This window comes from Geotrypetes seraphini, chromosome 5, assembly GCF_902459505.1.
Source record: "Geotrypetes seraphini chromosome 5, aGeoSer1.1, whole genome shotgun sequence".
Lineage (NCBI taxonomy): Eukaryota > Metazoa > Chordata > Amphibia > Gymnophiona > Dermophiidae > Geotrypetes > Geotrypetes seraphini.
Window position 1 is genome coordinate 121543559 of NC_047088.1, and position 21120 is coordinate 121564678.

At 44.8% G+C, this 21120-nt stretch overlaps 1 protein-coding gene across 1 annotated transcript in view; it reads right to left on the reverse strand.

The window, feature by feature from the left end:
• DNAJB11 (DnaJ heat shock protein family (Hsp40) member B11) overlaps positions 1-21120 on the reverse strand; it is a 593123-nt gene that overhangs the window by 374512 nt on the left and 197491 nt on the right. Inside the window, exon 4 of the mRNA XM_033946900.1 lies at positions 15147-15279. Within this exon, the coding sequence (XP_033802791.1) occupies positions 15147-15279 (133 nt within the window). The remainder of the gene's footprint in view (positions 1-15146; positions 15280-21120) is intronic.

Sequence of the window (21120 nt, forward strand, 5' to 3'; positions counted from 1 at the left end):
GTTTCCAGGTCATTAATAAATACATTGAACAGCAGCGGTCCAAGTACAGACCCCTGCGGAACTCCACTCGTGACTTTCCTCCAGCCCGAGTAGTGACCCTTCACTCCAACCCTCTGTCTCCTGCCTGCCAACCAGTGTTTGACCCATCTGTGTACGTCCCCTTCCACCCCGTGGTTCCACAGCTTCCTAAGTAACCGCTCATGGGGTACCTTGTCAAAGGCCTTTTGGAAGTCAAGGTAGATGATGTCTACAGGTTCCCCTTTGTCCAAATGGCTGTTTACCCCCTCGAAGAAGTGCAGTAAGTTTGTTTGGCACGATCTTCCCTTGCAGAAGCCATGTTGGCTCGCTTTCATCAGCCCATTTTTTTCGATGTGCTCACAGATGCTGTCCTTTATCAGTGCTTCTACCATCTTGCCTGGAACCGATGTCAAACTTACCGGCCTATAGTTTCCCGGGTCTCCTCTTGACCCCTTTTTAAAGATAGGTGTAACATTTGCTATCTTCCAGTTGAAATCTTAATAGTTGTTTTCATCCTCAGATGTGGTTTCTCAAATATTTTAAAAGGTTTTACAGTATCTTCAGCCTTACATAGAAACATCATGGTAGATAACATAGTAACATAGTAGATGACGGCAGATAAAGACCCGAATGGTCCATCCAGTCTGCCCAACCTGATTCAATTTAAATTTTTTTTTTTCTTCTTCTTAGCTATTTCTGGGCGAGAATCCAAAGCTTTACCAGGTACTATGCTTGGGTTCCAACTGCCGAAATCTCTGTTAAGACTTACTCCAGCCCATCTACACCCTCCCAGCCATTGAAGCCCTCCCCTGCCCATCCTCCTCCAAAGGGCCATACACAGACGCAGACCGTACAAGTCTGCCCAGTAACTGGCCTAGTTCAATCTTTAATATTATTTTCCGATTCTAAATCTTCTGTGTTCATCCCACGCTTCTTTGAACTCAGTCACAGTTTTACTCTCCACCACCTCTCTCGGGAGCGCATTCCAGGCATCCACCACCCTCTCCGTAAAGTAGAATTTCCTAACATTGCCCCTGAATCTACCACCCCTCAACCTCAAATTATGTCCTCTGGTTTTACCATTTTCCTTTCTCTGGAAAAGATTTTGTTCTACGTTAATACCCTTTAAGTATTTGAACGTCTGAATCATATCTCCCCTGTCTCTCCTTTCCTCTAGGGTATACATATTCAGGGCTTCCAGTCTCTCCTCATAAGTCTTCTGGCGCAAGCCTCCTATCATTTTCGTCGCCCTCCTCTGGACCGCCTCAAGTCTTCTTACGTCTTTCGCCAGATACGGTCTCCAAAACTGAACACAATACTCCAAGTGGGGCCTCACCAATGACCTGTACAGGGGCATCAACACCTTCTTCCTTCTACTGACTACGCCTCTCTTTATACAGCCCAGAATCCTTCAGGCAGCAGCCACTGCCTTGTCACTGTTTTTTCGCCTTTAGATCTTCGGACACTATCACCCCAAGGTCCCTCTCCCCATCCGTGCATATCAGCTTCTCTCCTCCCAGCATATACGGTTCCTTCCTATTATTAATCCCCAAATGCATTACTCTGCATTTCTTTGCATTGAATTTTAGTTGCCAGGCATTAGACCATTCCTCTAACTTTTGCAGATCCTTTTTCATATTTTCCACTCCCTCTTCGGTGTCTACTCTATTACAAATCTTGGTATCATCTGCAAAAAAGCACACTTTTCCTTCTAACCCTTCAGCAATGTCACTCACATACATATTGAACAGGATTGGCCCCAGCACCGAACCCTGAGGGACTCCACTAGTCACCTTTCCTTCCTTCGAGCGACTTCCATTAACCACCACCCTCTGGCGTCTGTCCGACAGCCAGTTTCTGTTCACCACTTTGGGTCCTAACTTCAGCCCTTCAAGTTTGTTCAACAGCCTCCTATGAGGAACTGTATCAAAGGCTTTGCTGAAATCTAAGTAAATTACATCTAGCATATGTCCTCGATCCAGCTCTCTGGTCACCCAATCAAAAAATTCAATCAGGTTCGTTTGGCACGATTTACCTTTTGTAAAGCCATGTTGCCTCGGATCCTGTAACCCATTAGATTCAAGGAAATACACTATCCTTTCTTTCAGCAACACTTACATTATTTTTCCAACAACTGAAGTGAGGCTCACCGGCCTGTAGTTTCCTGCTTCATCCCTGTGACCACTTTTATGAATAGGGACCACATCCGCTCTCCTCCAATCCCCAGGAATCACTCTCGTCTCCAGAGATTTGTTGAACAAGTCTTTAATAGGACTCGCCAGAACCTCTCTGAGCTCCCTTAGTATCCTGGGATGGATCCTGTCTGGTCCCATCGCTTTGTCCACCTTCAGTTTTTCAAGTTGCTCATAAACACCCTCCTCCGTGAACGGCGCAGAATCTACTCCATTTTCTTGTGTAACTTTGCCAGACAATCTCGGTCCTTCTCCAGGATTTTCTTCTGTGAACACAGAACAGAAGTATTTGTTTAGCACATTTGCTTTCTCCTCATCACTCTCCACATATTTGTTCCCAGCATCTTTTAGCCTAGCAATTCCATTTTTTATCTTCCTCTTTTCACTAATATATCGGAAAAAATTTTTATCTCCCTTTTTTTACATTTTTAGCCATTTGTTCTTCCACCTGTGCCTTCGCTAAACGTATCACTCTCTTGGCTTCTTTCAGTTTCACCCTGTAGTCCTTTCTGCTCTCCTCTTCTTGGGTTTTTTTATATTTCATAAACGCCAACTCTTTCACCTTTATTTTCTCAGCCACTAGGTTGGAGAACCATATCGGCTTCCTTTTTCTCTTGTTTTTATTGATTTTCTTCACATAAAGGTCCTTAGCCATTTTTATCGCTCCTTTCAGCTTAGACCACTGTCTTTCCACTTCTCTTATGTCCTCCCATCCTAACAGCTCTTTCTTCAGGTACTTTCCCATTGCATTAAAGTCCGTACGTTTGAAATCTAGGACTTTAAGTATCGCGCGGCCGCTCTCCACTTTAGCCGTTATATCAAACCAAACCGTTTGATGATCGCTACTACCCAGGTGAGCACCCACTCGAACATTAGAGATACTCTCTCCATTTGTGAGGACCAGATCCAATATCGCTTTTTCCCTTGTGGGTTCCGTCACCATTTGTCTGAGCAGAGTCTCTTGAAAGGCATCCACAATCTCCCTACTTCTTTCCGATTCCGCAGACGGAACATTCCAGTCCGCATCCGGCAGGTTGAAATCTCCCAACAGCAGAACCTCCTCTTTCCTTCCAAACTTTTGGATATCCACAATCAGATCCTTATCAATTTGCTGCGATTGAGTCGGAGGTCTGTAGACTACACCCACGTAGATAGAAGTTCCATCTTCTCTTTTCAGAGCAATCCATATCGCTTCTTCCTCTCCCCAGGTCCCTTGCATTTCGGTCGCTTGGATATTGATCTTTACATAGAGAGCTACTCCTCCACCTTTATGACCATCTCTGTCCTTCCTAAAAAGATTATATCCCGGTATGTTTGCATCCCATCCATGTGATTCACTGAACCATGTCTCTGTGATAGCAACAATATCTAGATCTGCCTCTAATATCAGGGCTTGCAGATCATGAACTTTGTTGCTTAGACTGCGAGCATTTGTGGTCATCGCTTTCCAGCTATTTTTCAGCGATAATCTCCTTTTTCGTATGGATTCTTGTGTCGTTTCACTTTCCGTTGCAATACTAAGAAATGAGTTGCTGATATTGCTTATGTTGCAGCCTTTACTACTATCACATCTTTTCTTTTGCCGGGGGTGGTCTCTATAATTGTCCTTCGTACATACACCACCCCCACCTTCTAGTTTAAATGCCTAGAAAAATATTGTCTAAATTTCTCTGCAAGGTTTCTTTTTCCTGCTGTAGTAATATGTAGCCCATCAGTGCAATATAGCTTCTTGTCCTTCCATGTATTTCCCCATCCTCCTATGTACCTGAAGCCTTCTTGATGACACCAGGCTCTGAGCCATCTATTAAAGTCCTCTGTGTTTTTCACTCTTTGCTCTCCTTTTCCATAAGCAGCCAGTATTTCAGAAAAAGCTAAAGTCTTTACAAAAGGTTTCACGCACTCACCAAGCTCCCGAAAAGCTTTCTGTGCTGCAAGTGTGGAGTTGTTTGCCAGGTCATTTGTTCCTAGATGGATAACAACATCAGTGTTAAAATCCTTAGTTTCTTCCTTAATTATAGTCAGTATTTGCCAGGAACTCCTGGTAGCTGAGGATCCTGGAAGACATTTCACTATTTTGGTCTCCTCGCCCTGTGTTCCAAGGTTAATGCGTCTGATGATGGAATCCCCCAACAGTAATAGTTTTCTGTTTTTGGCTTTTTTATTTGTACTTAGGGTGCTCTTGTTCTCTTGAGTTTCCTTCATTGGTTCAAGTCCCACCTCCATTCTGTTTTCCTGAGTATCGCAGTGCACTAGTGGAGCGAAGGAATTCTGTAGAGGTAATATTAGTGAAGGTGGATGTTTCTGTGTTATATGTCGCAGTCTTCCTGAGCCTACTGTGACCCATTTATTCCTGGGCTGTTTTATTCTTTGAGGTAGAGGTGGTAAGTTGGTATGATTTTGTGGAGTGATGGAAGCTGCTTTAATTGTATTCAATTCCTGTTTAAGTTTGCAGAGCTCCTCCTTAATACTGGCAAGTTGAAGACAGATGGGGCAAGCCTTAAGCCTCCAAATAGTATGTCTTGGAATTAAAGCACCACAGTGATTGCATAGAATAAAGGTCATCTTGATTGGTTGTGAAGTGACTTGATTTGAGTAGTCCTGATTATATGGGTCTCTATATATGAATAGTGGTCCCTGGGGTTGGTGGGACTATAAGTAAGACTACAAGTAAGGCAGAAATATAGGCTCTATACCACCTAAAACACAGTATTTTAAACAAAAATGCAGGTTTTATCAGTGCTACCCTAAAACACAGGATTTATAACAGGATTTTTCCTACTTTAGTCACCCTGAGCCACAGGCACCAGAAATATAGGCTCTATACCATCTAAAACACAGTATTTTGAACAAAAATGCAGGAAGAGGAAATAAGATTTAACAGAGGAAAGAGAAGGATTTATTTTTTTGTGCTTTTTTATATTTTTTTTTTAGTAAGAAACAGGGAGGAGAAGAGAAATTAAGCAGATATAATGCTGAAAACCAGTGAAAAGAGCAGAATATGAAATGCTGAGTAACTTAGCTTTTAGAAGTTCACAGGGCAGCCTTGTTTCAGCAATGTCCCAAAGATAATGCAATTAACCTTAGAAGTAAAACAGAGCCCCTCCCTTCTCTACCTAATCAGACACAATGGCTAGAAACTAGTGAGTCAGAAATATAGGCTCTATACCACCTAAAACACAGTATTTTAAACAAAAATGCAGGTTCTATCAGTGCTACCCTAAAACACAGGATTTATAACAGGATTTTCCCTACTCTAGTCACCCTGAGCCACAGGCACCAGAAATATAGGCTCTATACCACCTAAAACACAGTATTTTAAACAAAACTGCAGGTTCTATCAGTGCTACCCTAAAACACAGGATTTATAACAGGATTTTCCCTACTTTAGTCACCCTGAGCCACAGGCACCAGAAATATAGGCTCTATACCACCTAAAACCACCAAATGGCCTGACCATCCGCAGTCCATTATCTTTTTCTCTCTCTGAGAGATCCCATGTGCCTATCCCAGTCCCTCTTTAATTCAGACACAGCCTTCTTCTGTGGTTGGAACATAGTAGCATCATCGAAACACATAATCGATTTCACACCGTTCCAATGCTGTTTTAACGATTTGGGAGATACTTTAAGAACTTTTAGATTGTTTTATGAAGCGATTTGATCAGGACAGTCATGTTGACCATCTCAAGGATATTTTAGATTGGTTTCTTTTTGGATTGTTTTTAACTATCACAATTGATAAACTCCATCAAGAGCTACATACCGTGTTTCCCTGAAAATAAGACACTATCATATTAATTTTGGGTTCAAAAAACGTACTAAGACTTATTTTCAGGGAAGCCTTATTTTTTTTTGTGTACAACGATCATCTCGCACCCATCCTCTTGTGCAGCATCTTTCTATCCCTCCCTCCCATCCCCCCTGTGCAGCAGAACCCCAAAAAACAATTTCATTGTGTTCCGTTACATCTAATCTAATCTAAGTATTGTTTTTGCATGCCACATCTTCCCTATAAAATAGAGCTTTAAATGGTTTACAAATTACAGATCATCCTTAAACAAACTGAATTTCTGATAACATTTCTGAAATTAAAGTCCTGAGATCTTTGTGGATAAGATCTGTTCCGCAGAACCCCAATGACCCTGCCAACCCATCCCCCTGCACAGCATCTTTCCATTTCTCCCTCCCATTCCCCTGTGTAGCAGAACCCTGACAACCCTCCCACCGCGAGGTCAACATAACTCCAAACAGCAGCAATGGAAGCACTGAATAGGCTGCTTCGCGGCCTTCCCCCTGGGGCCTTACCTGTGCCGCGTCACTCATGACATCAGTGATGTGACAGAAGGAAGGCCACGACGGGGAACATAAGAATTGCCACTATTGGGTCAGACCAGTGGTCCATCGTGCCCAGCAGTCTGCTCCCGCGGCGGCCCTTAGGTCAAAGACCAGTGTCCTGAGTCTAGCCTTACCTACGTACGGTCTGGTTCAGCAGGAACTTGTCTAACTTTGTCTTGAATTCCGGGAGGGTGTTTTCTCCTATAACAGACTCCAGAAGAGCGTTCCAGTTTTCCACCACTCTCTGGGTGAAGAAGAACTTCCTTACGTTTGTACGGAAACTATCCCCTTTTAACTTTAGAGAGTGTCCTCTTGTTCTATCTACCTTGGAGAGGGTGAACAACCTGTCTTTTATCTACTAAATTTATTCCCTTCATTATCTTGAATGTTTCAATCATGTCCCCACTCAGTCTCCTCTTTTCAAGGGAGAAGGAGCCCAGTTTCTCTAATCTCTCACTGTACGCCAATTCCTCCAGCCCCTTAACCATTTTAGTCACTCTTCTCTGGACCCTTTCAATTAGTACTGAGTCCTTCTTCATGTATGGCGACCAGTGCTGGACGCAGTATTCCAAGTGGGGGCGTACCATGACCCGGTACAGTGGCATGATAACCTTCTCCGATCTGCTCATGATCCCCTTCTTAATAATTCCTAGCATTCTATTCGCCCTTTTCGCTGCTGCCATGCAATGAGCGGACGGTTTCATCGACTTGTGGACCAGTACTCCCAAGTCTCTTTCCTAGGGGGGGTTGTCTCTCCGTGTACTGCACCGGACATCCTGTATTAGTGTATAACAGGGGTGTCCAACCTTTTTGCTTCCCTGGGCCGCATTGGCCGAAAAAAAACGTTTCTGGGGCCACACAAACACACAAACGCTGCAGCAAGACAGAGGAGGGAGCTGGCAAGACGGTAAACACCCAGGGGCAGCAGAGGAAAACACTGTATCGCCCTCGACCGGGGTCGCACAAAATACTTCACGGGGCCGCATGCGGCCCTCGGGCCAAAGGTTCGACACCCCTAGTGTATAAGATTTTTGTTATCAACATACATCACCTTACACCTCATTTGTCATGTTGCGGCCCATTTCTCAAGCATGTTTATGTCACATTGCAGGTCTCGCAATCCTTCTGCATCTTCACTACTCTGAATAACTTCGTATTGTCTGCAAATTTTATCACCTCACTTGTCATACCAATTTCCAGGTTGAAGAGCACGGGTCCAAGCACCGAACCCTGCGCACTCCACTCGTGACGCTTTTCCAGTCCAAGTATTGTCCATTTACCTCCACTCTCTGTTCCCTACCTGCAAACCAGTTTTTAATCCATGTGAGTATTTCACCCTCGATTCCATGGTTCGCAATATTTCAAAGTAGTCGTTCATGCGGGACCTTGTCGAACGCCTTCTAAAAATCCAGATATACAATGTTGACCGGGTCGCCCTTGTCTATCTGCCTGTTAACTCCCTCGAAGAAGTGCAGCAAGTTCGTCAAGCAAGATTTTCCTTTGCTGAAGCCATGCTGGCTGGTCCTCATCAGATTATGTCCGTCAAGGGACAATAATGCGGTCCTTTATCATCGCCTCTACCATTTTTCCCGGTATCGAGGTCAGACTCACAGATCTGTACATAAGAACATAAGAAGTTGCCTCCACCGGGATCAGACCAGAGGTCCATCGCACCCAGCGGTCCGCACCCGCGGCGGCCCATCAGGTCCATGACCTGTCAAGTGTTCCCTGCCCTAAAAAACCTATCCTTACTTCTATCTGTATCCCTCAATCCCCTTTTCCTTCAGGAATTTATCCAAACCTTCTTTGAATCCCTGTAGTGTCTTCTGCCCCACCACAACCTCCGGGAGTGCGTTCCATGTGTCCACCACTCTCTGGGTGAAGAAGAACTTCCTGGCATTGGTTCTAAACCTATCCCCTTTCAGTTTCTCCGAGTGCCCCCTTGTACTTGTTGTTCCCCACAGTCTGAAGAATCTGTCCCTGTCTACCTTATCTATGCCTTTCAGGATCTTGAAAGTTTGTATCATGTCTCCTCTAAGTCTCCTCTTTTCCAGGGAGAACAGCCCCAGCTGTTCTAGCCTGTCGGCATACGAAAGGTTTTCCATACCTCTTACCATTTTTGTCGCTCTTCTCTGGACCCCCTCAAGCAATGCTATGTCCTTCTTGAGGTACGGCGACCAATACTGGACACAGTACTCCAGATGCGGGCGCACCATTGCACGGTACTTCCTTTGTCCTGGTCGTGATACCCTTCTTGATGATACCCAGCATTCTGTTTGCTTTCTTTGAGGCTGTCGCGCATTGTGCTGATGCTTTCATTGTTGTATCCACCAGCACACCCAGGTCTCTTTCAAGGGTACTTACATCTAGCAATGTTCCCCCCATTGTATAGCTGAACATCGGGTTCTTTTTCCCAACATGCATAACCTTGCATTTCTCTATATTAAAACGCATCTGCCACTTTTTGGCCCACTCTTCCAGCTTCGTTAGGTCTCTTTGCAGGTTTTCACAGTCTTCCGTGGTTCTAACCCTGCTGCAGAGTTTGGTGTCATCTGCAAATTTGATAACCTCACATTTCGTCCCTGTCTCCAGATCGTCTATAAATATATTGAACAGGAGCGGTCCCAACACCGACCCCTGCGGAACTCCGCTCGTGACCCGTTGCAAGTCTGAGTATTTGCCCTTCACTCCAACCCTCTGTTTTCTGCCCGCCAACCAGTGTTTAATCCATCGGTATACATCCCCCCTCCACTCCGTGGTTCCACAGCTTCTTAAGCAGCCGTTCGTGGGGTACCTTGTCGAAAGCTTTTTGGAAGTCGAGGTAAATTATGTCTATGGGTTCCCCTTTGTCTATCTGGCTGTTTATTCCCTCAAAGAAATGTAGTAAGTTTGTGAGGCAAGACCTTCCCTTGCAGAAGCCATGTTGGCTCTCCCTCAGCTGCCCATTTTTTTCCATGTGCTCGCAGATGCTGTCCTTAATAAGTGTTTCCATCATCTTACCCGGAACCGAAGTCAAGCTCACCGGCCTGTAGTTTCCCGGGTCTCCTCTTGATCCTTTTTTAAAGATAGGCGTGACATTTGCTATTTTCCAGTCCTCCGGGATCTCCCCAGTTTTCAATGATAGATTACATATTTGTTGGAGTGTTTCCGCTATTTCCTTTCTCAGTTCTTTTAGTACCCTTGGGTGGATTCCATCCGAGCCCGGTGATTTGTCGCTTTTTAATCTATCTATCTGTCGTAGGACATCCTCATGGCTTACTTCTATTCGCTCCAGCTTTTCATCTAGATCCCCACTTATAATCTCCTCAGGTTCTGGTACATTGGATGTGTCCTCGCTCGTGAAGACCGACGAGAAAAACTTGTTTAACCTGTCTGCTACCTCTTTTTCCTCTCTTACCACTCCCTTTCTGGTTCCATCATCCAACGGTCCCACTTCCTCCCTTGCCGGTTGCCTCCCCTTCACGTACCTAAAGAACGGTTTGAAGTTTCTCGCCTCCCCAGCCAGCTTCTCTTCGTATTCTCTTTTTGCTTCCCTAACCACTCGGTGGCACTCTTTCTGGTGTTTTTTGTGTTCCTTCCGGTTTTCCTCAGTTTGGTCCTTTTTCCATTTTCTGAATGATGATTTCTTGTCGCTTATCGCCTTCTTCACTTCCTTTGTTATCCACACCTTGTTTTTTGTTTGATTCTGTTTGCGCCCTTTCCTAAACCTGGGGATGTACATGTTTTGTGCTTTTTGCACCGTGTTCTTGAATAGGGACCAGGCTTTCTCTACGGTCTCCATCTTCCGTGAGCTGTTTCTGAGTTTATGTCTCACCATTTTCCTCATAGCTTCGTAGTTCCCTTTTCTGAAGTTGAGTGCCATCGCTGTGGTTCTCTTCACTTTTGATGTTCCCATTTCTAGTTTGTACTGGATCATGTTATGATCACTGTTTCCTAGTGGCCCTACTACTACCACCTCCTTTGCGGGTCCCCCTAGACCGTTGAGGATTAGGTCAAGAGTGGTATCTCCTCGTGTCGGTTCCTGGACCAGCTGCTCCAAGAAGCAATCCCTCACAGCCTCCAGGAACTTTGTTTCCCTCGCGCTGCTGGAGTGTCCAATGCTCCAGTCTATCCCAGGGTGGTTGAAGTCTCCCATAACCGTCACCCTTCCGCTTTTGCATTCCTGCCTCAATTCTGCTTCTAGGTCATTGTCACTTGTTTCTGGCTGTCCAGGTGGGCGATAATAAAGTCCCAATTTTGTGTCGGCTCCCTTTCTTCCTGGTAACTTAACCCATAGCGATTCCAAACCTTCTGCCCTTGTTGCCGTATCCATCCTGGTCGAGTGAATGGAGTCCTTTATGTATAGCGCTATTCCTCCTCCCTTCTTACATGTCCTGTCTTTCCTATAGAGTTTATAACCTGGTAGTACTACGTCCCATTTGTTGTCCTCAGACCACCATGTTTCTGTGATTCCAATTATGTCTAGGTCCTCTTTGTTGGCCATGACTTCCAGCTCTCCCATTTTGGTCCGTAGACTCCTTGCATTGGCGTACAAGCAATTTAAGTTTTGGTTTTTTACTTTCCCTGTTGTTCTTCCTTGTGAGTTGATTCTCTTGTCGTCCCCTTCTTGGGGTGCCAGCCCCTGAGTCCCATTTTGTTCTTCCCCTTCCCATGGTGTGATTTCTTTGTCCTCAGCTGTCTTCCTCATTTCTGCATGTCCTTTTAGTTCCTGCTGTTTTTCCTTCTTTTTGCTCTCTAATTTCACTTGTTCCTTGAACTCCTGTAGTTCGTCTTTGAGTCCTTTTTCGCAATTTTCCCGCTTGCCTTGGAGGCCTACTTTGCATTTTTCCCTTTCAATATCTTCCTTTGATATTCCTTCCCGAAGCGTCGACACCAGATCGACTGTCAGCTTTCCCCCTCTCCTCAGTTTAAAGCCTTGTCTATTGTGCTCTTGACGTTATTTGCCAGCATTCTTGTTCCTATCGTGCTCAGGTGCAGTCCGTCCCTCCTGTAGAGCTTGTTCTTACCCCAAAAAGTTGACCAGTTCCTTACAAAGTGGAAGCCTTCCTCTTTGCACCATCTCCTCAGCCATGCGTTTATGGCTTGCAGCTCGGTCTGCCTCCTTACATCTGCCCTCGGTACTGGCAGGATCTCTGAGAAAGCTATCTTCCGTGTCCTCAGCTTCAACTTCCTTCCCAGGGTCTGGAACTGCTCGGTTAGTGTAGTCCTGCTGTAATTTCTTCTGCTGACGTCATTTGTTCCAACGTGGATTATCACCGCTGTCTCCTCTGTCTCCGCTCCTTCCAGGATCCTCTCGATTCTGTCGGTGATGTCCTTCGTTCTTGCCCCTGGCAGACATGTCGCTAGCCGGTCCTCTCTCCCTCCTGCTACGTGACTGTCAACTTCTCTCAGGATTGAGTCACCCACTATGACTGCAGATTTCCCCTTCTTCAGTTTCCTTTTTGGTCTTAAGTCTGTATCTTTGGTGTGGTCCTCTACTTCTCCCTCAGAGTTCTGGTGGGTCTTGGCCTCCTCTCTCTGCTCGGGTATTCCACAAAGTCCTTCTCCCCCGGCGTCTGGTGGATTCCGTCCTCCATCTGGTGGATTCTGTCTTTCATCAGTTGGGTCCTGTCCGACTTGCTGGTGATCCTGTACCCCCACCATCCTGAAGGCCTCCTTGATGAATTTCTCGAGCTCCCTAACTTGCTCCTCAATGTGGCTGTCTCTGGTGGGGTCCTCAGTTGCCCAGCACGGTTTTTCTAAAGCACGGAGCCCCTCCAGCTCCTGGACCTTGACCTGCAGTCTCCCGACCTCATTCTTCAGGCTTTCCAGTTCCTGACACCGACTGCATATGTACGCCTGCCTCCCGGAGGGGAGGTAGTCGTACATATGACACTCTGTGCAGTAGACTGGGAAGCTCCGCTGGGTGCCTGCTGCCTCCATTTCTTCTTCTCCTTTCTTTAGTCTCTCAGTGTGTGTGAGGTGTAAAAGTGGTGCCTGGCGTGCAGCTACCTGAAAAAGAAGAGAAAGAGAATGAGTAAGAGAAGAAAATACCTACAGTTTGTGGTTTAGATGTAGCTGCTGGGCGCCTGGCTCCTTCACAAGGCTCCTTCGCAAAGGCGCTCTCGCTAAGGCGAACGCCTTTGCTGCTCGCCTTCGCTGCGCGCCGTTGGCTCTCCCCCTTTTAAGGGGGAGTCCGGGCGCTCCGACGCTACTGGTGACTCGTGGGGGTGGGCGGAGCTTTCTCTCGCCGCTACCCCACTCTGCCTGCCTTCGCCTGCTGTTCCTCCCTCGTGTCCTCCTCGCTCTCTCCTAAGCCTCCTCCACGCTCTCTCCTGGTGCCTGCTTGTGCCTGCTGCCTCCCCGACTCGGCCCGAAGCAAGTGCCCTGGCGCCGCGGTTCTCCTCCTTTTAAGGGGGAGTCCGGGCGCTCCGACGCTACTGGAGACTCGTGGGGGGTGGGCGGAGCTTTCTCTCGCTGCTACCCCACTCTGCCTGCCTTCGCTTGCTGTTCCTCCCTCGTGTCCTCCTCGCTCTCTCCTAAGCCTCCTCCACGCTCTCTCCTGGTGCCTGCTTGTGCCTGCTGCCTCCCCGACTCGGCCCGAAGCAAGTGCCCTGGCGCCGCGGTTCTCCTCCTTTTAAGGGGGAGTCCGGGCGCTCCGACGCTACTGGTGACTCGTGGGGGGTGGGCGGAGCTTTATCTCGCCGCTACCCCACTCTGCCTGCCTTCGCCTGCTGTTCCTCCCTCGTGTCCTCCTCGCTCTCTCCTAAGCCTCCTCCACGCTCTCTCCTGGTGCCTGCTTGTACCTGCTGCCTCCCCGACTCGGCCTGCTTGTGCCTGCTGCCTCCCCGACTCGGCCCTGTAGTTTCCCATATCACCCCTCGAACCTTTCTTGAAGACTGACGTAACATTAGCCACTTTCCAGTCTTCCTGAATCCTTCCCGATTAGATCGACAGATTGGCTATAACCCCTTTCAGTTTCTTGATTACCCTCGGATAGATGCCGTCAGGTCCAGGGGATTCATTGTTTTTAAGTCTATCAATCTGTCTTCATACTTCTTCTATACCAGTGGTCTCAAACTCAAACTCTTTGCAGGGCCACATTTTGGATTTGTAGGTACTTGGAGGGCCGCAGAAAAAATAGTTAATATCTTATTAAGGAAATGACAATTTTGCATGAGGTAAAACTCTTTATAGTTTATAAATCTTTCCTTTTGGCTAACAATAATATTGTAATTTATATGATCAAGAAACTGTTTTATTTTACTTTTGTGATTATGATAAACATAATGAGGGCCTGGTGGGCCACATGTGGCTCCCGGGCCACGAGTTTGAGACCACTGTTCTAGACTGACCGTCAACCCTGTCAGTTTCCTGTCTTCGTTTCCTGTGTATAGCTTGTCGGCTTCCAGTATGTTGTGTATATCCTCTTCAGTAAATACAGATGCAAAAAATGTGTTCAGTTTGTCTGCGATGGCTTTGTCCCTTCCTTTAGCATTCCCTTTATTCCATGGTCATCCAACGGCCCCACCACTTCCTTCACGGGTCTTTCTCCCTTAATATATCAAAAGAAAGGCCGCCACCGTTTGGAACAGAGGTATGTGAGCCTCGAGGTGGGAGGGTCGGTGGGGTTCTGCTGCAAAGGATGGGAAGGAGGGACAGAAAGATGTTGTGCAAGAGTATTGGTGAGAGGAGAGGAAAGATGCTTCATATGGGGGGGGTAGAAAGCGCTGCCTCCAGCAGATCGGGGAGTGTCGGAGACATTCAAGGGGTGCTTTGGGGGTCGATCCAACTAGGGCTTATTTTTGGGGTACGTCTTATTTTCGGGAAAACACGGTAAAAAGACTTCCTATTAGGACGGAGCAGTTTTGAAAATTTTATTTGATGCAGAGTGTTCTGGAGAACTTTGAATGCTTCTAAAATCACTTTTTAAGTCTATTTATGCACATAAACCATGTCAGATGTATATAAAGTTAGACTGTCACACCAGGTATGTTCAACTCTTAAAAAAAGATCCCAGGCTAAAGAACTAGTATGTAATGAGAGTCCCCCCTATTTTTATTTCCTTAATCCTTAACTTATCTTGTTTTGCATGTGATTGGAACTTATGAAATTGATTTATTACCAAAGTGTGACCTATTTTTTAATCAGTTTTGGTGGAATCTAGAATATAACACTTGGTAAGCCTTCTCTTGGAGAGTCCAAATTTATTTTAGCTTATGATATAAAAAGTTTTATTTTCTTTTAAGTTCTTTTTTGGGTTTGATATACGATTTTTTAATGTAAGATGAAGGTGTCATTGTAAACAAACTTAAGACCTATACAATTTTAATGGTTTAATTTAACTATGCTTTTTAACTTAAATTGATTTGATTATCATTTGAGTTTTAGTGTTTGTGTTGTTACTCCCTAGTAACAATATATATTTTTTGTATTGTTTTAGTATTCATTGCTCCTGATGCAGTTGACCGGTGAAATGTGGTCATTTCAGACAACAGTGTTTAATACCTAGGAGTTTAAGAAGTTAATAAAGACTACTTTCTTTAAAGGTCTGCTCTTCGTTTTTTCTGATGTTATTCCAGTGCAAATTGTAGCTGTCCCCCTGGAACAGTGAACTACTTACTTCTACAAAGTTCCCGGAATACACTTCTTCCAATGTCACCTCAAGTTCCATGATGATATCACTTCCTCGTGGAATGTTCCGGTCTTGCTGTCGTGGGTTTCCACCAAACATAAATCCAAAATCACCAAAGAAGCTGAGGACAGATTTGTGAAAGCAAAAGAAACGTTCAAAACCATAAAATTACTTAGTAATTGATACAATACAGGGAGCACAGAACTAACAATATGGGGAGAGAGGGAGAAGTTCATTTCATAAAACATTTTGGAGGGAATTCTATAAGTAGTACTAACTTTCTAGTGTTGTACTTATATCTGCTAAAAGTGCCAGAGCCCCCAGTTAGGTGCACATTGGGAGTATTATAATTCTGCAAATGTCTTTTTGAAATGGTCATGCCCTCTTTTCGGATATGCGCTATGAGAGTTAGCCTTATAGAATAGCACGCAGTCAGTTGTGTGCACAAATTTTAATTGATGCCAATTAACTGCAATAATTGCTAGTTATGGGCTTGTGGATGAATTAAGTTGCACATGCAACTTGGACAACACCCAAAATTCTGCACATAACTTTGGGCACCGTATCTGGGGATTTGGGGGAATTAACCAAGTTTGAAACGAGGATGAGGACTCGTAAAATTGCACAAGTAACTACATGATTAAATATGCACGCTAATAAGATGGTGTACACCTTACCAGACCATAGTATGGGTGGAGAAAGGATGAGCTGCAATGCACACACATAACTTAAGATACATGATAGGGAGAGTGCACAGTTGGAAGGGGAGCAGGGGGAAGAGCATGCAAGCAAGGGCAGAGGAGATGAATGTTTTGGCTTTGGTTTTGGCTTTTACTTGTTTAGCTATCTTAAGCTCATCTGAACAACCACCCTCAGGTCTTGTTTTTCTTACATGCATTAAGAACATAAGAATTGCTGCTGCTGGGTCAGACCAGTGGTCCATCATGCCCAGCAGTCCGCTCACGCGGCGGCCTGCTGGTCAAAGACCAGCGCCCTAGCTGAGACTAGCCCTATCAGCGTAGTTCTTGTTCAGCAGGAACTTGTCTAACTTTGTCTTGAATCCCTGAAGGGTGTTTTCCCCTATGACAGACTCCGGAAGAGCGTTCCAGTTTTCTACCACTCTTTGGGTGAAGAAGAACTTCCTTACGTTTGTACAGAATCTATCCCCTTTCAACTTTAGAGAGTGCCCTCTCGTTCTCCCTACCTTGGAGAGGGTGAACAACCTGTCCTTATCTACTAAGTCTATCCCCTTCAATACATTGAATGTTTCAATCATGTCCCCTCTCACTGAAGTATTTCACTTCTTGGGTTTTTCCAGCACACATGTATGCCCTTGCATTCTTTTAGTATTAAACCCTAGCAGCTAAATTTGAGACATCATTTTATCCACACCTTCAACGGTGCCTATTCTACTGCAGTTATTACCTAAGACACAAATATTAGTTGAGAGCTCTTTCATAATAGCATTTACAAATATATTAAAAAGAACTGGATGAAGGACAGATTCCTGCAACATACCACCAGAAACATACCATCCTCAGAATGAACTCCATTTACTATTAATCTTTGTCACCTAATAGTTAAGTAGCTGAGAACCAGGGAAGCTGGTGTTCAAATCCTATGGTTACTCCTTGCAAGATCATAAAGGGTATCAGAATTGTAAGCACCAGGCCCAGTATGAACCTCTCTCATGGATTCCATTGCCAACTGTTGAACTAGTTCTCCCCACAGAATCTAGATCTCACTACTTTAAATCAGAGTTTCTCAACTTCTTCAAGTCAAGTACCCCCTAAGTCTCTAATAAATATCAACCAAATACTCCCCCCTCAGTTCTGCCCCAGACCCGCTCAGGCTCCGCACCTGACCCCCACCCCCATAATAATAGTACTAATTGTAATGCAATTTCTTCCATCCATTCAATATAATCTTTAAAAAAAAAAAAAAAATACAAATAATGTAAAAATGAAATGATACAGTAAGCCTCAAATTCTCAAGTCATAAACATAATGAAGTTAATTTAGGTTGACATTCAAATCCTTGAAAAATTCATCAAGAGGGGCTCAGATTTTGGTAAGCCTAGCAATATTATTTTGGTTGAATGCAATTATTTCCTCATATTTCTTGATAACACAGAGGTGATTCCACCACTCATAGAAACTAAGCCTAGAATTATCCTTCCAATGCAGGCAATAGGATAGCTAAAACGTTCATGAAATCAAAATTTTTTAAAATATAATAAGGGTTAGAGGAGCACAGTATGATAGACTTATAAGACATGGGCACCTTATTATTATTCATGTGAATTATAGAAAGAATTCTAGACCAAATGTCTGATCAATATAGTTGTAGGTTAGGACATGTATAGAGGAGGTGTTTTAGAGTCCCAGGAAGCTGACGGCAAGACCAGTAGATATCTGAAGTTAAATGTAACACTTTTGCCATTTTAACAGGAGTACAATAAGCCTTATCAAAATAAAACATGTAGATTAGCAAATAGATGCCGACATAGTAGGTCTGGCTGAGAATGTCCAAAAGGATTTCCAATTTATTTCCCTAGGGTTTGCAATAAGATCTGCTGCCCACATGTCAAAGGGGATTTCCTTTTCTCTCTCAATTCCTCTTAAGATTTTATAAATTTTTGATGCTTTTTTTATTTCCCAATAAGGGCCTATAATCTTAGAGAAATTAGAGAGACCCGAGTCCTTATATACAAATATAAAGGTTTAAGTTGTTCTAAAATCCTCTGCCATAAATTGATATTTATGCTATGATATTCCAAATTATGTTCTAGCTTGTTTATTGAAATTAATTTCTCATTGTTGGTAAATTGAGAGAGAGCCCATGTTTCTTCATTGGCAAATTTCTCCTTTAATTCAGAGAGAAATTCTTTCATGCACTTTACCTCATACTCTCTGGGCTGATACCTCTGTAATGGCCCCAATCACACTAATAGTTATCAAATGCTGATTCAAAGAGGTAGGTCTTCAAAGCAGCCCTAAATGATGTAAAGGATTCTTCTTTTTTAAGATGTGGCAGAGAGTTCTATAACACAGGGGCCAAAAAAATAAAATGCATTTGATCTTGTTGATTCCCATTGAGCTTTCAATGGACGGGGCAAACAAGCCTGTTATCTGTAAGGGATAACAGTATGCTCGATGTTACTGATGCGGTATTGAAATACTTCAAATTAAGTTTGTAGGCTTCCAGTGACCTCTTCTGATGTGAGAGCAGAAGACACAAGTAATGTCCAAATGCTCAGGACGAAGGCACTGAATACACCAGTTGTATGGGTCAGTGGTTGAGATAGTTCTGTTGCATAGAGTACCCCTCTTGAAGCCACTAGACACCTTGGATAGAGTGGGGAAATCTGCTGACATAAGAGGTAATTGGTTTACATAAGAGTTAAGGCTGACCACAGTCAGCAAACTACAGCATAAATTGGCAGGAAGTTAACAAGGAAATAGCAACCAGATAACAAACAGGTCTTTACAAGGAGGTAGACATGGCCAGTTGACTTGTCAGGAGCAGTTAGTAGCAGAGTTTTACAAGAGGAGGAATTGATCAACATCATGGGTAACAACATAGCATGGCAGGAGCAGTTAATAATGGAAGTCGCATCATAGGAGTTTTAGGAAGGACTGCCGAATTTAGAAGAGATTTGCATTTTAAGGAGTTTTCTAAATTGCAGGCTGATGTTTTGAACAGTTGGCTCCATTCTGGGTCTCTGGATGCGATTTGATATGATAGGAGTCTCTTGATGAATCTTTTCTAAGTGCAGCCTTTGACTGAGGGGAAGGTGAAGAATGATTGACGACGTATGGATCATCTCAGTCCAGCAAATAGGAACCGATTAGTGAGGTAGTTGGCCAGTAGACCATATAATGCTTTGTAAAAGCGACAGCTGAATTTGAAAAGCACTTGGCCCTCTATCATCAGCCAATGCAAGTTTTGATAGCATGCAGATATGTGGTCAGTTTTTTTCCGGTTAAATATGAGCGTCACTGGATGACACTTAAGTCTCCAGAAGTGTTTATGTAGTAGTCCTGCTAAGTAGATAATGTTGCAGTGGTCTAGGACAGTGGTTCCCAACCCTGTCCTGGAGGACCACCAGGCCAGTCGGGTTTTCAGGATAGCTCTAATGAATAGCCATGAGAGAGATCTGCATATAATGGAGGTGCCAGGCATGCAAACCTGCTCCATGCATATTCATTAGGGCTATTCTGAAAACCTGACTGGCCTGGTGGTCCTCCAGGACAAGGTTGAGAACCACTGGTCTAGGATGCTTATGATTAAAGCTTGGACTAGGAGTTGGAATGGCGGCAGCTCAAAGTATTTTCTTATGGATCTAAGTTTCCAGAATATAGAAACACAGAAACATAGAAAATGACGGCAGAAAAGGGCCACGGCCCATCCAGTCTGCCCACAAAGACCCACCCTCTATCTACCTCCATGAAGAGATCCGACATGCCAATCCCAACTTTTCTTAAAATCTGGCACGCTGCTGGCCTCAATTACTTGTTGTGGAAGATTATTCCAGTGATCAACTACCCTTTCGGTGAAGAAATATTTTCTGGTATCGCCATGAAATTTCCCACCCCTGATTTTCCACGGATGCCCTCTTGTCACCGTGGGTCCTTTAAGAAAAAAGAGATCTTCTTCCATCTCGATATGGCCCGTGACATATTTGAACGTCTCGATCATGTCTCCCCTTTCTCTGTGTTCTTCGAATGAGTATAGCTGCAACTTATCCAGCCGTTTCTCATACGGGAGATCCTTGAGTCCTGAAACCATTTTGGTGGCCATTCGCTGAACCGACTCAACTCTCAGCATATCTTTTTGGTAATGTGGCCTCCAGAATTGTACACAATATTCCAGATGAGGTCTCACCATGGATCTGTACAAAGGCATATGACTTCGGGCTTTCGGCTGATGAAACTTCTACGGATACAACCCATGATTTGTCTAGCCTTGGATGAAGCTTTCTCCACTTGATTGGCAGCCTTCATATCTTCACTAATGATCACTCCCAAGTCTCATTCTGCTGCAGTCCTTGCTAAGGTCTCACCGTTTAGGGTGTAAGTCCTGCATGGATTCTTGCCACCAAGGTGCATGACCTTGCATTTTTTGGCAAGTTATAGAACCAATATATATCTAAAAAACACAATATGCTGTGTAATAGTAATAAATATTCATTAATATAAGTGAGGTGCTCAGTCACCAAACGATCCATGCATAAAGTACTATTAAAAGTACAAGCAATCACTGTTATTTAATATGGTCTAAGGCACAGTTCTTCAACCGCCGATCCGCAGACCGGTGCCGGTCCGCAAAAAAATGTTGCCGATCCGCGAAGGATTCAGGTCCCCAGCCACAGCAAAAAGTGCCGGCGTCAGCTGACGTGCAACTTCCTGTTGCCGTCGCTATGCCGACACTCCTGCCTTCCACCTCCTACTCCTGCCGCGTATGTCTCCGCACCCCCAGACAAGCAGGGGCAGCTTTGTGTGCTTTTAACTTCGGCACACAGCTTCCCCTAAGCAGTATTTTAGCCGCGGTTTCATGAGGCAGCCTCGGGGCCTTTGATAGGCCGGCCCACATCGCATCATCGAAGCGGGCCGGCCTACCAAAGGCCCCGAGGCTGCCTCATGAAACCGCGTTAAAATACTGCTTAGGGGCAGCTGTGTGCCGAAGTTAAAAGCACACAGAGCTGACGCTAGCCTACATCGAGGAAACATTTGCTGGAGAGGGAAGGAGGGAAGGGAGTAGGGGTGCTCCTGGACAAGGGAGGGGAAGGGGCTACTGCTGACAGGGGAGAAGGGAAAGGGAAGGGATGAGAATTACTGTTGGATAAGGGGAGGAGGAAAGGGAGAAGGGGAACTCCTGGACAAGGGAGGGGAAGGGGCTACTGCTGACAGGGGAGAAGGGGAAGGGATGAGAATTACTGTTGGATAAGAGGAGGAGGAAA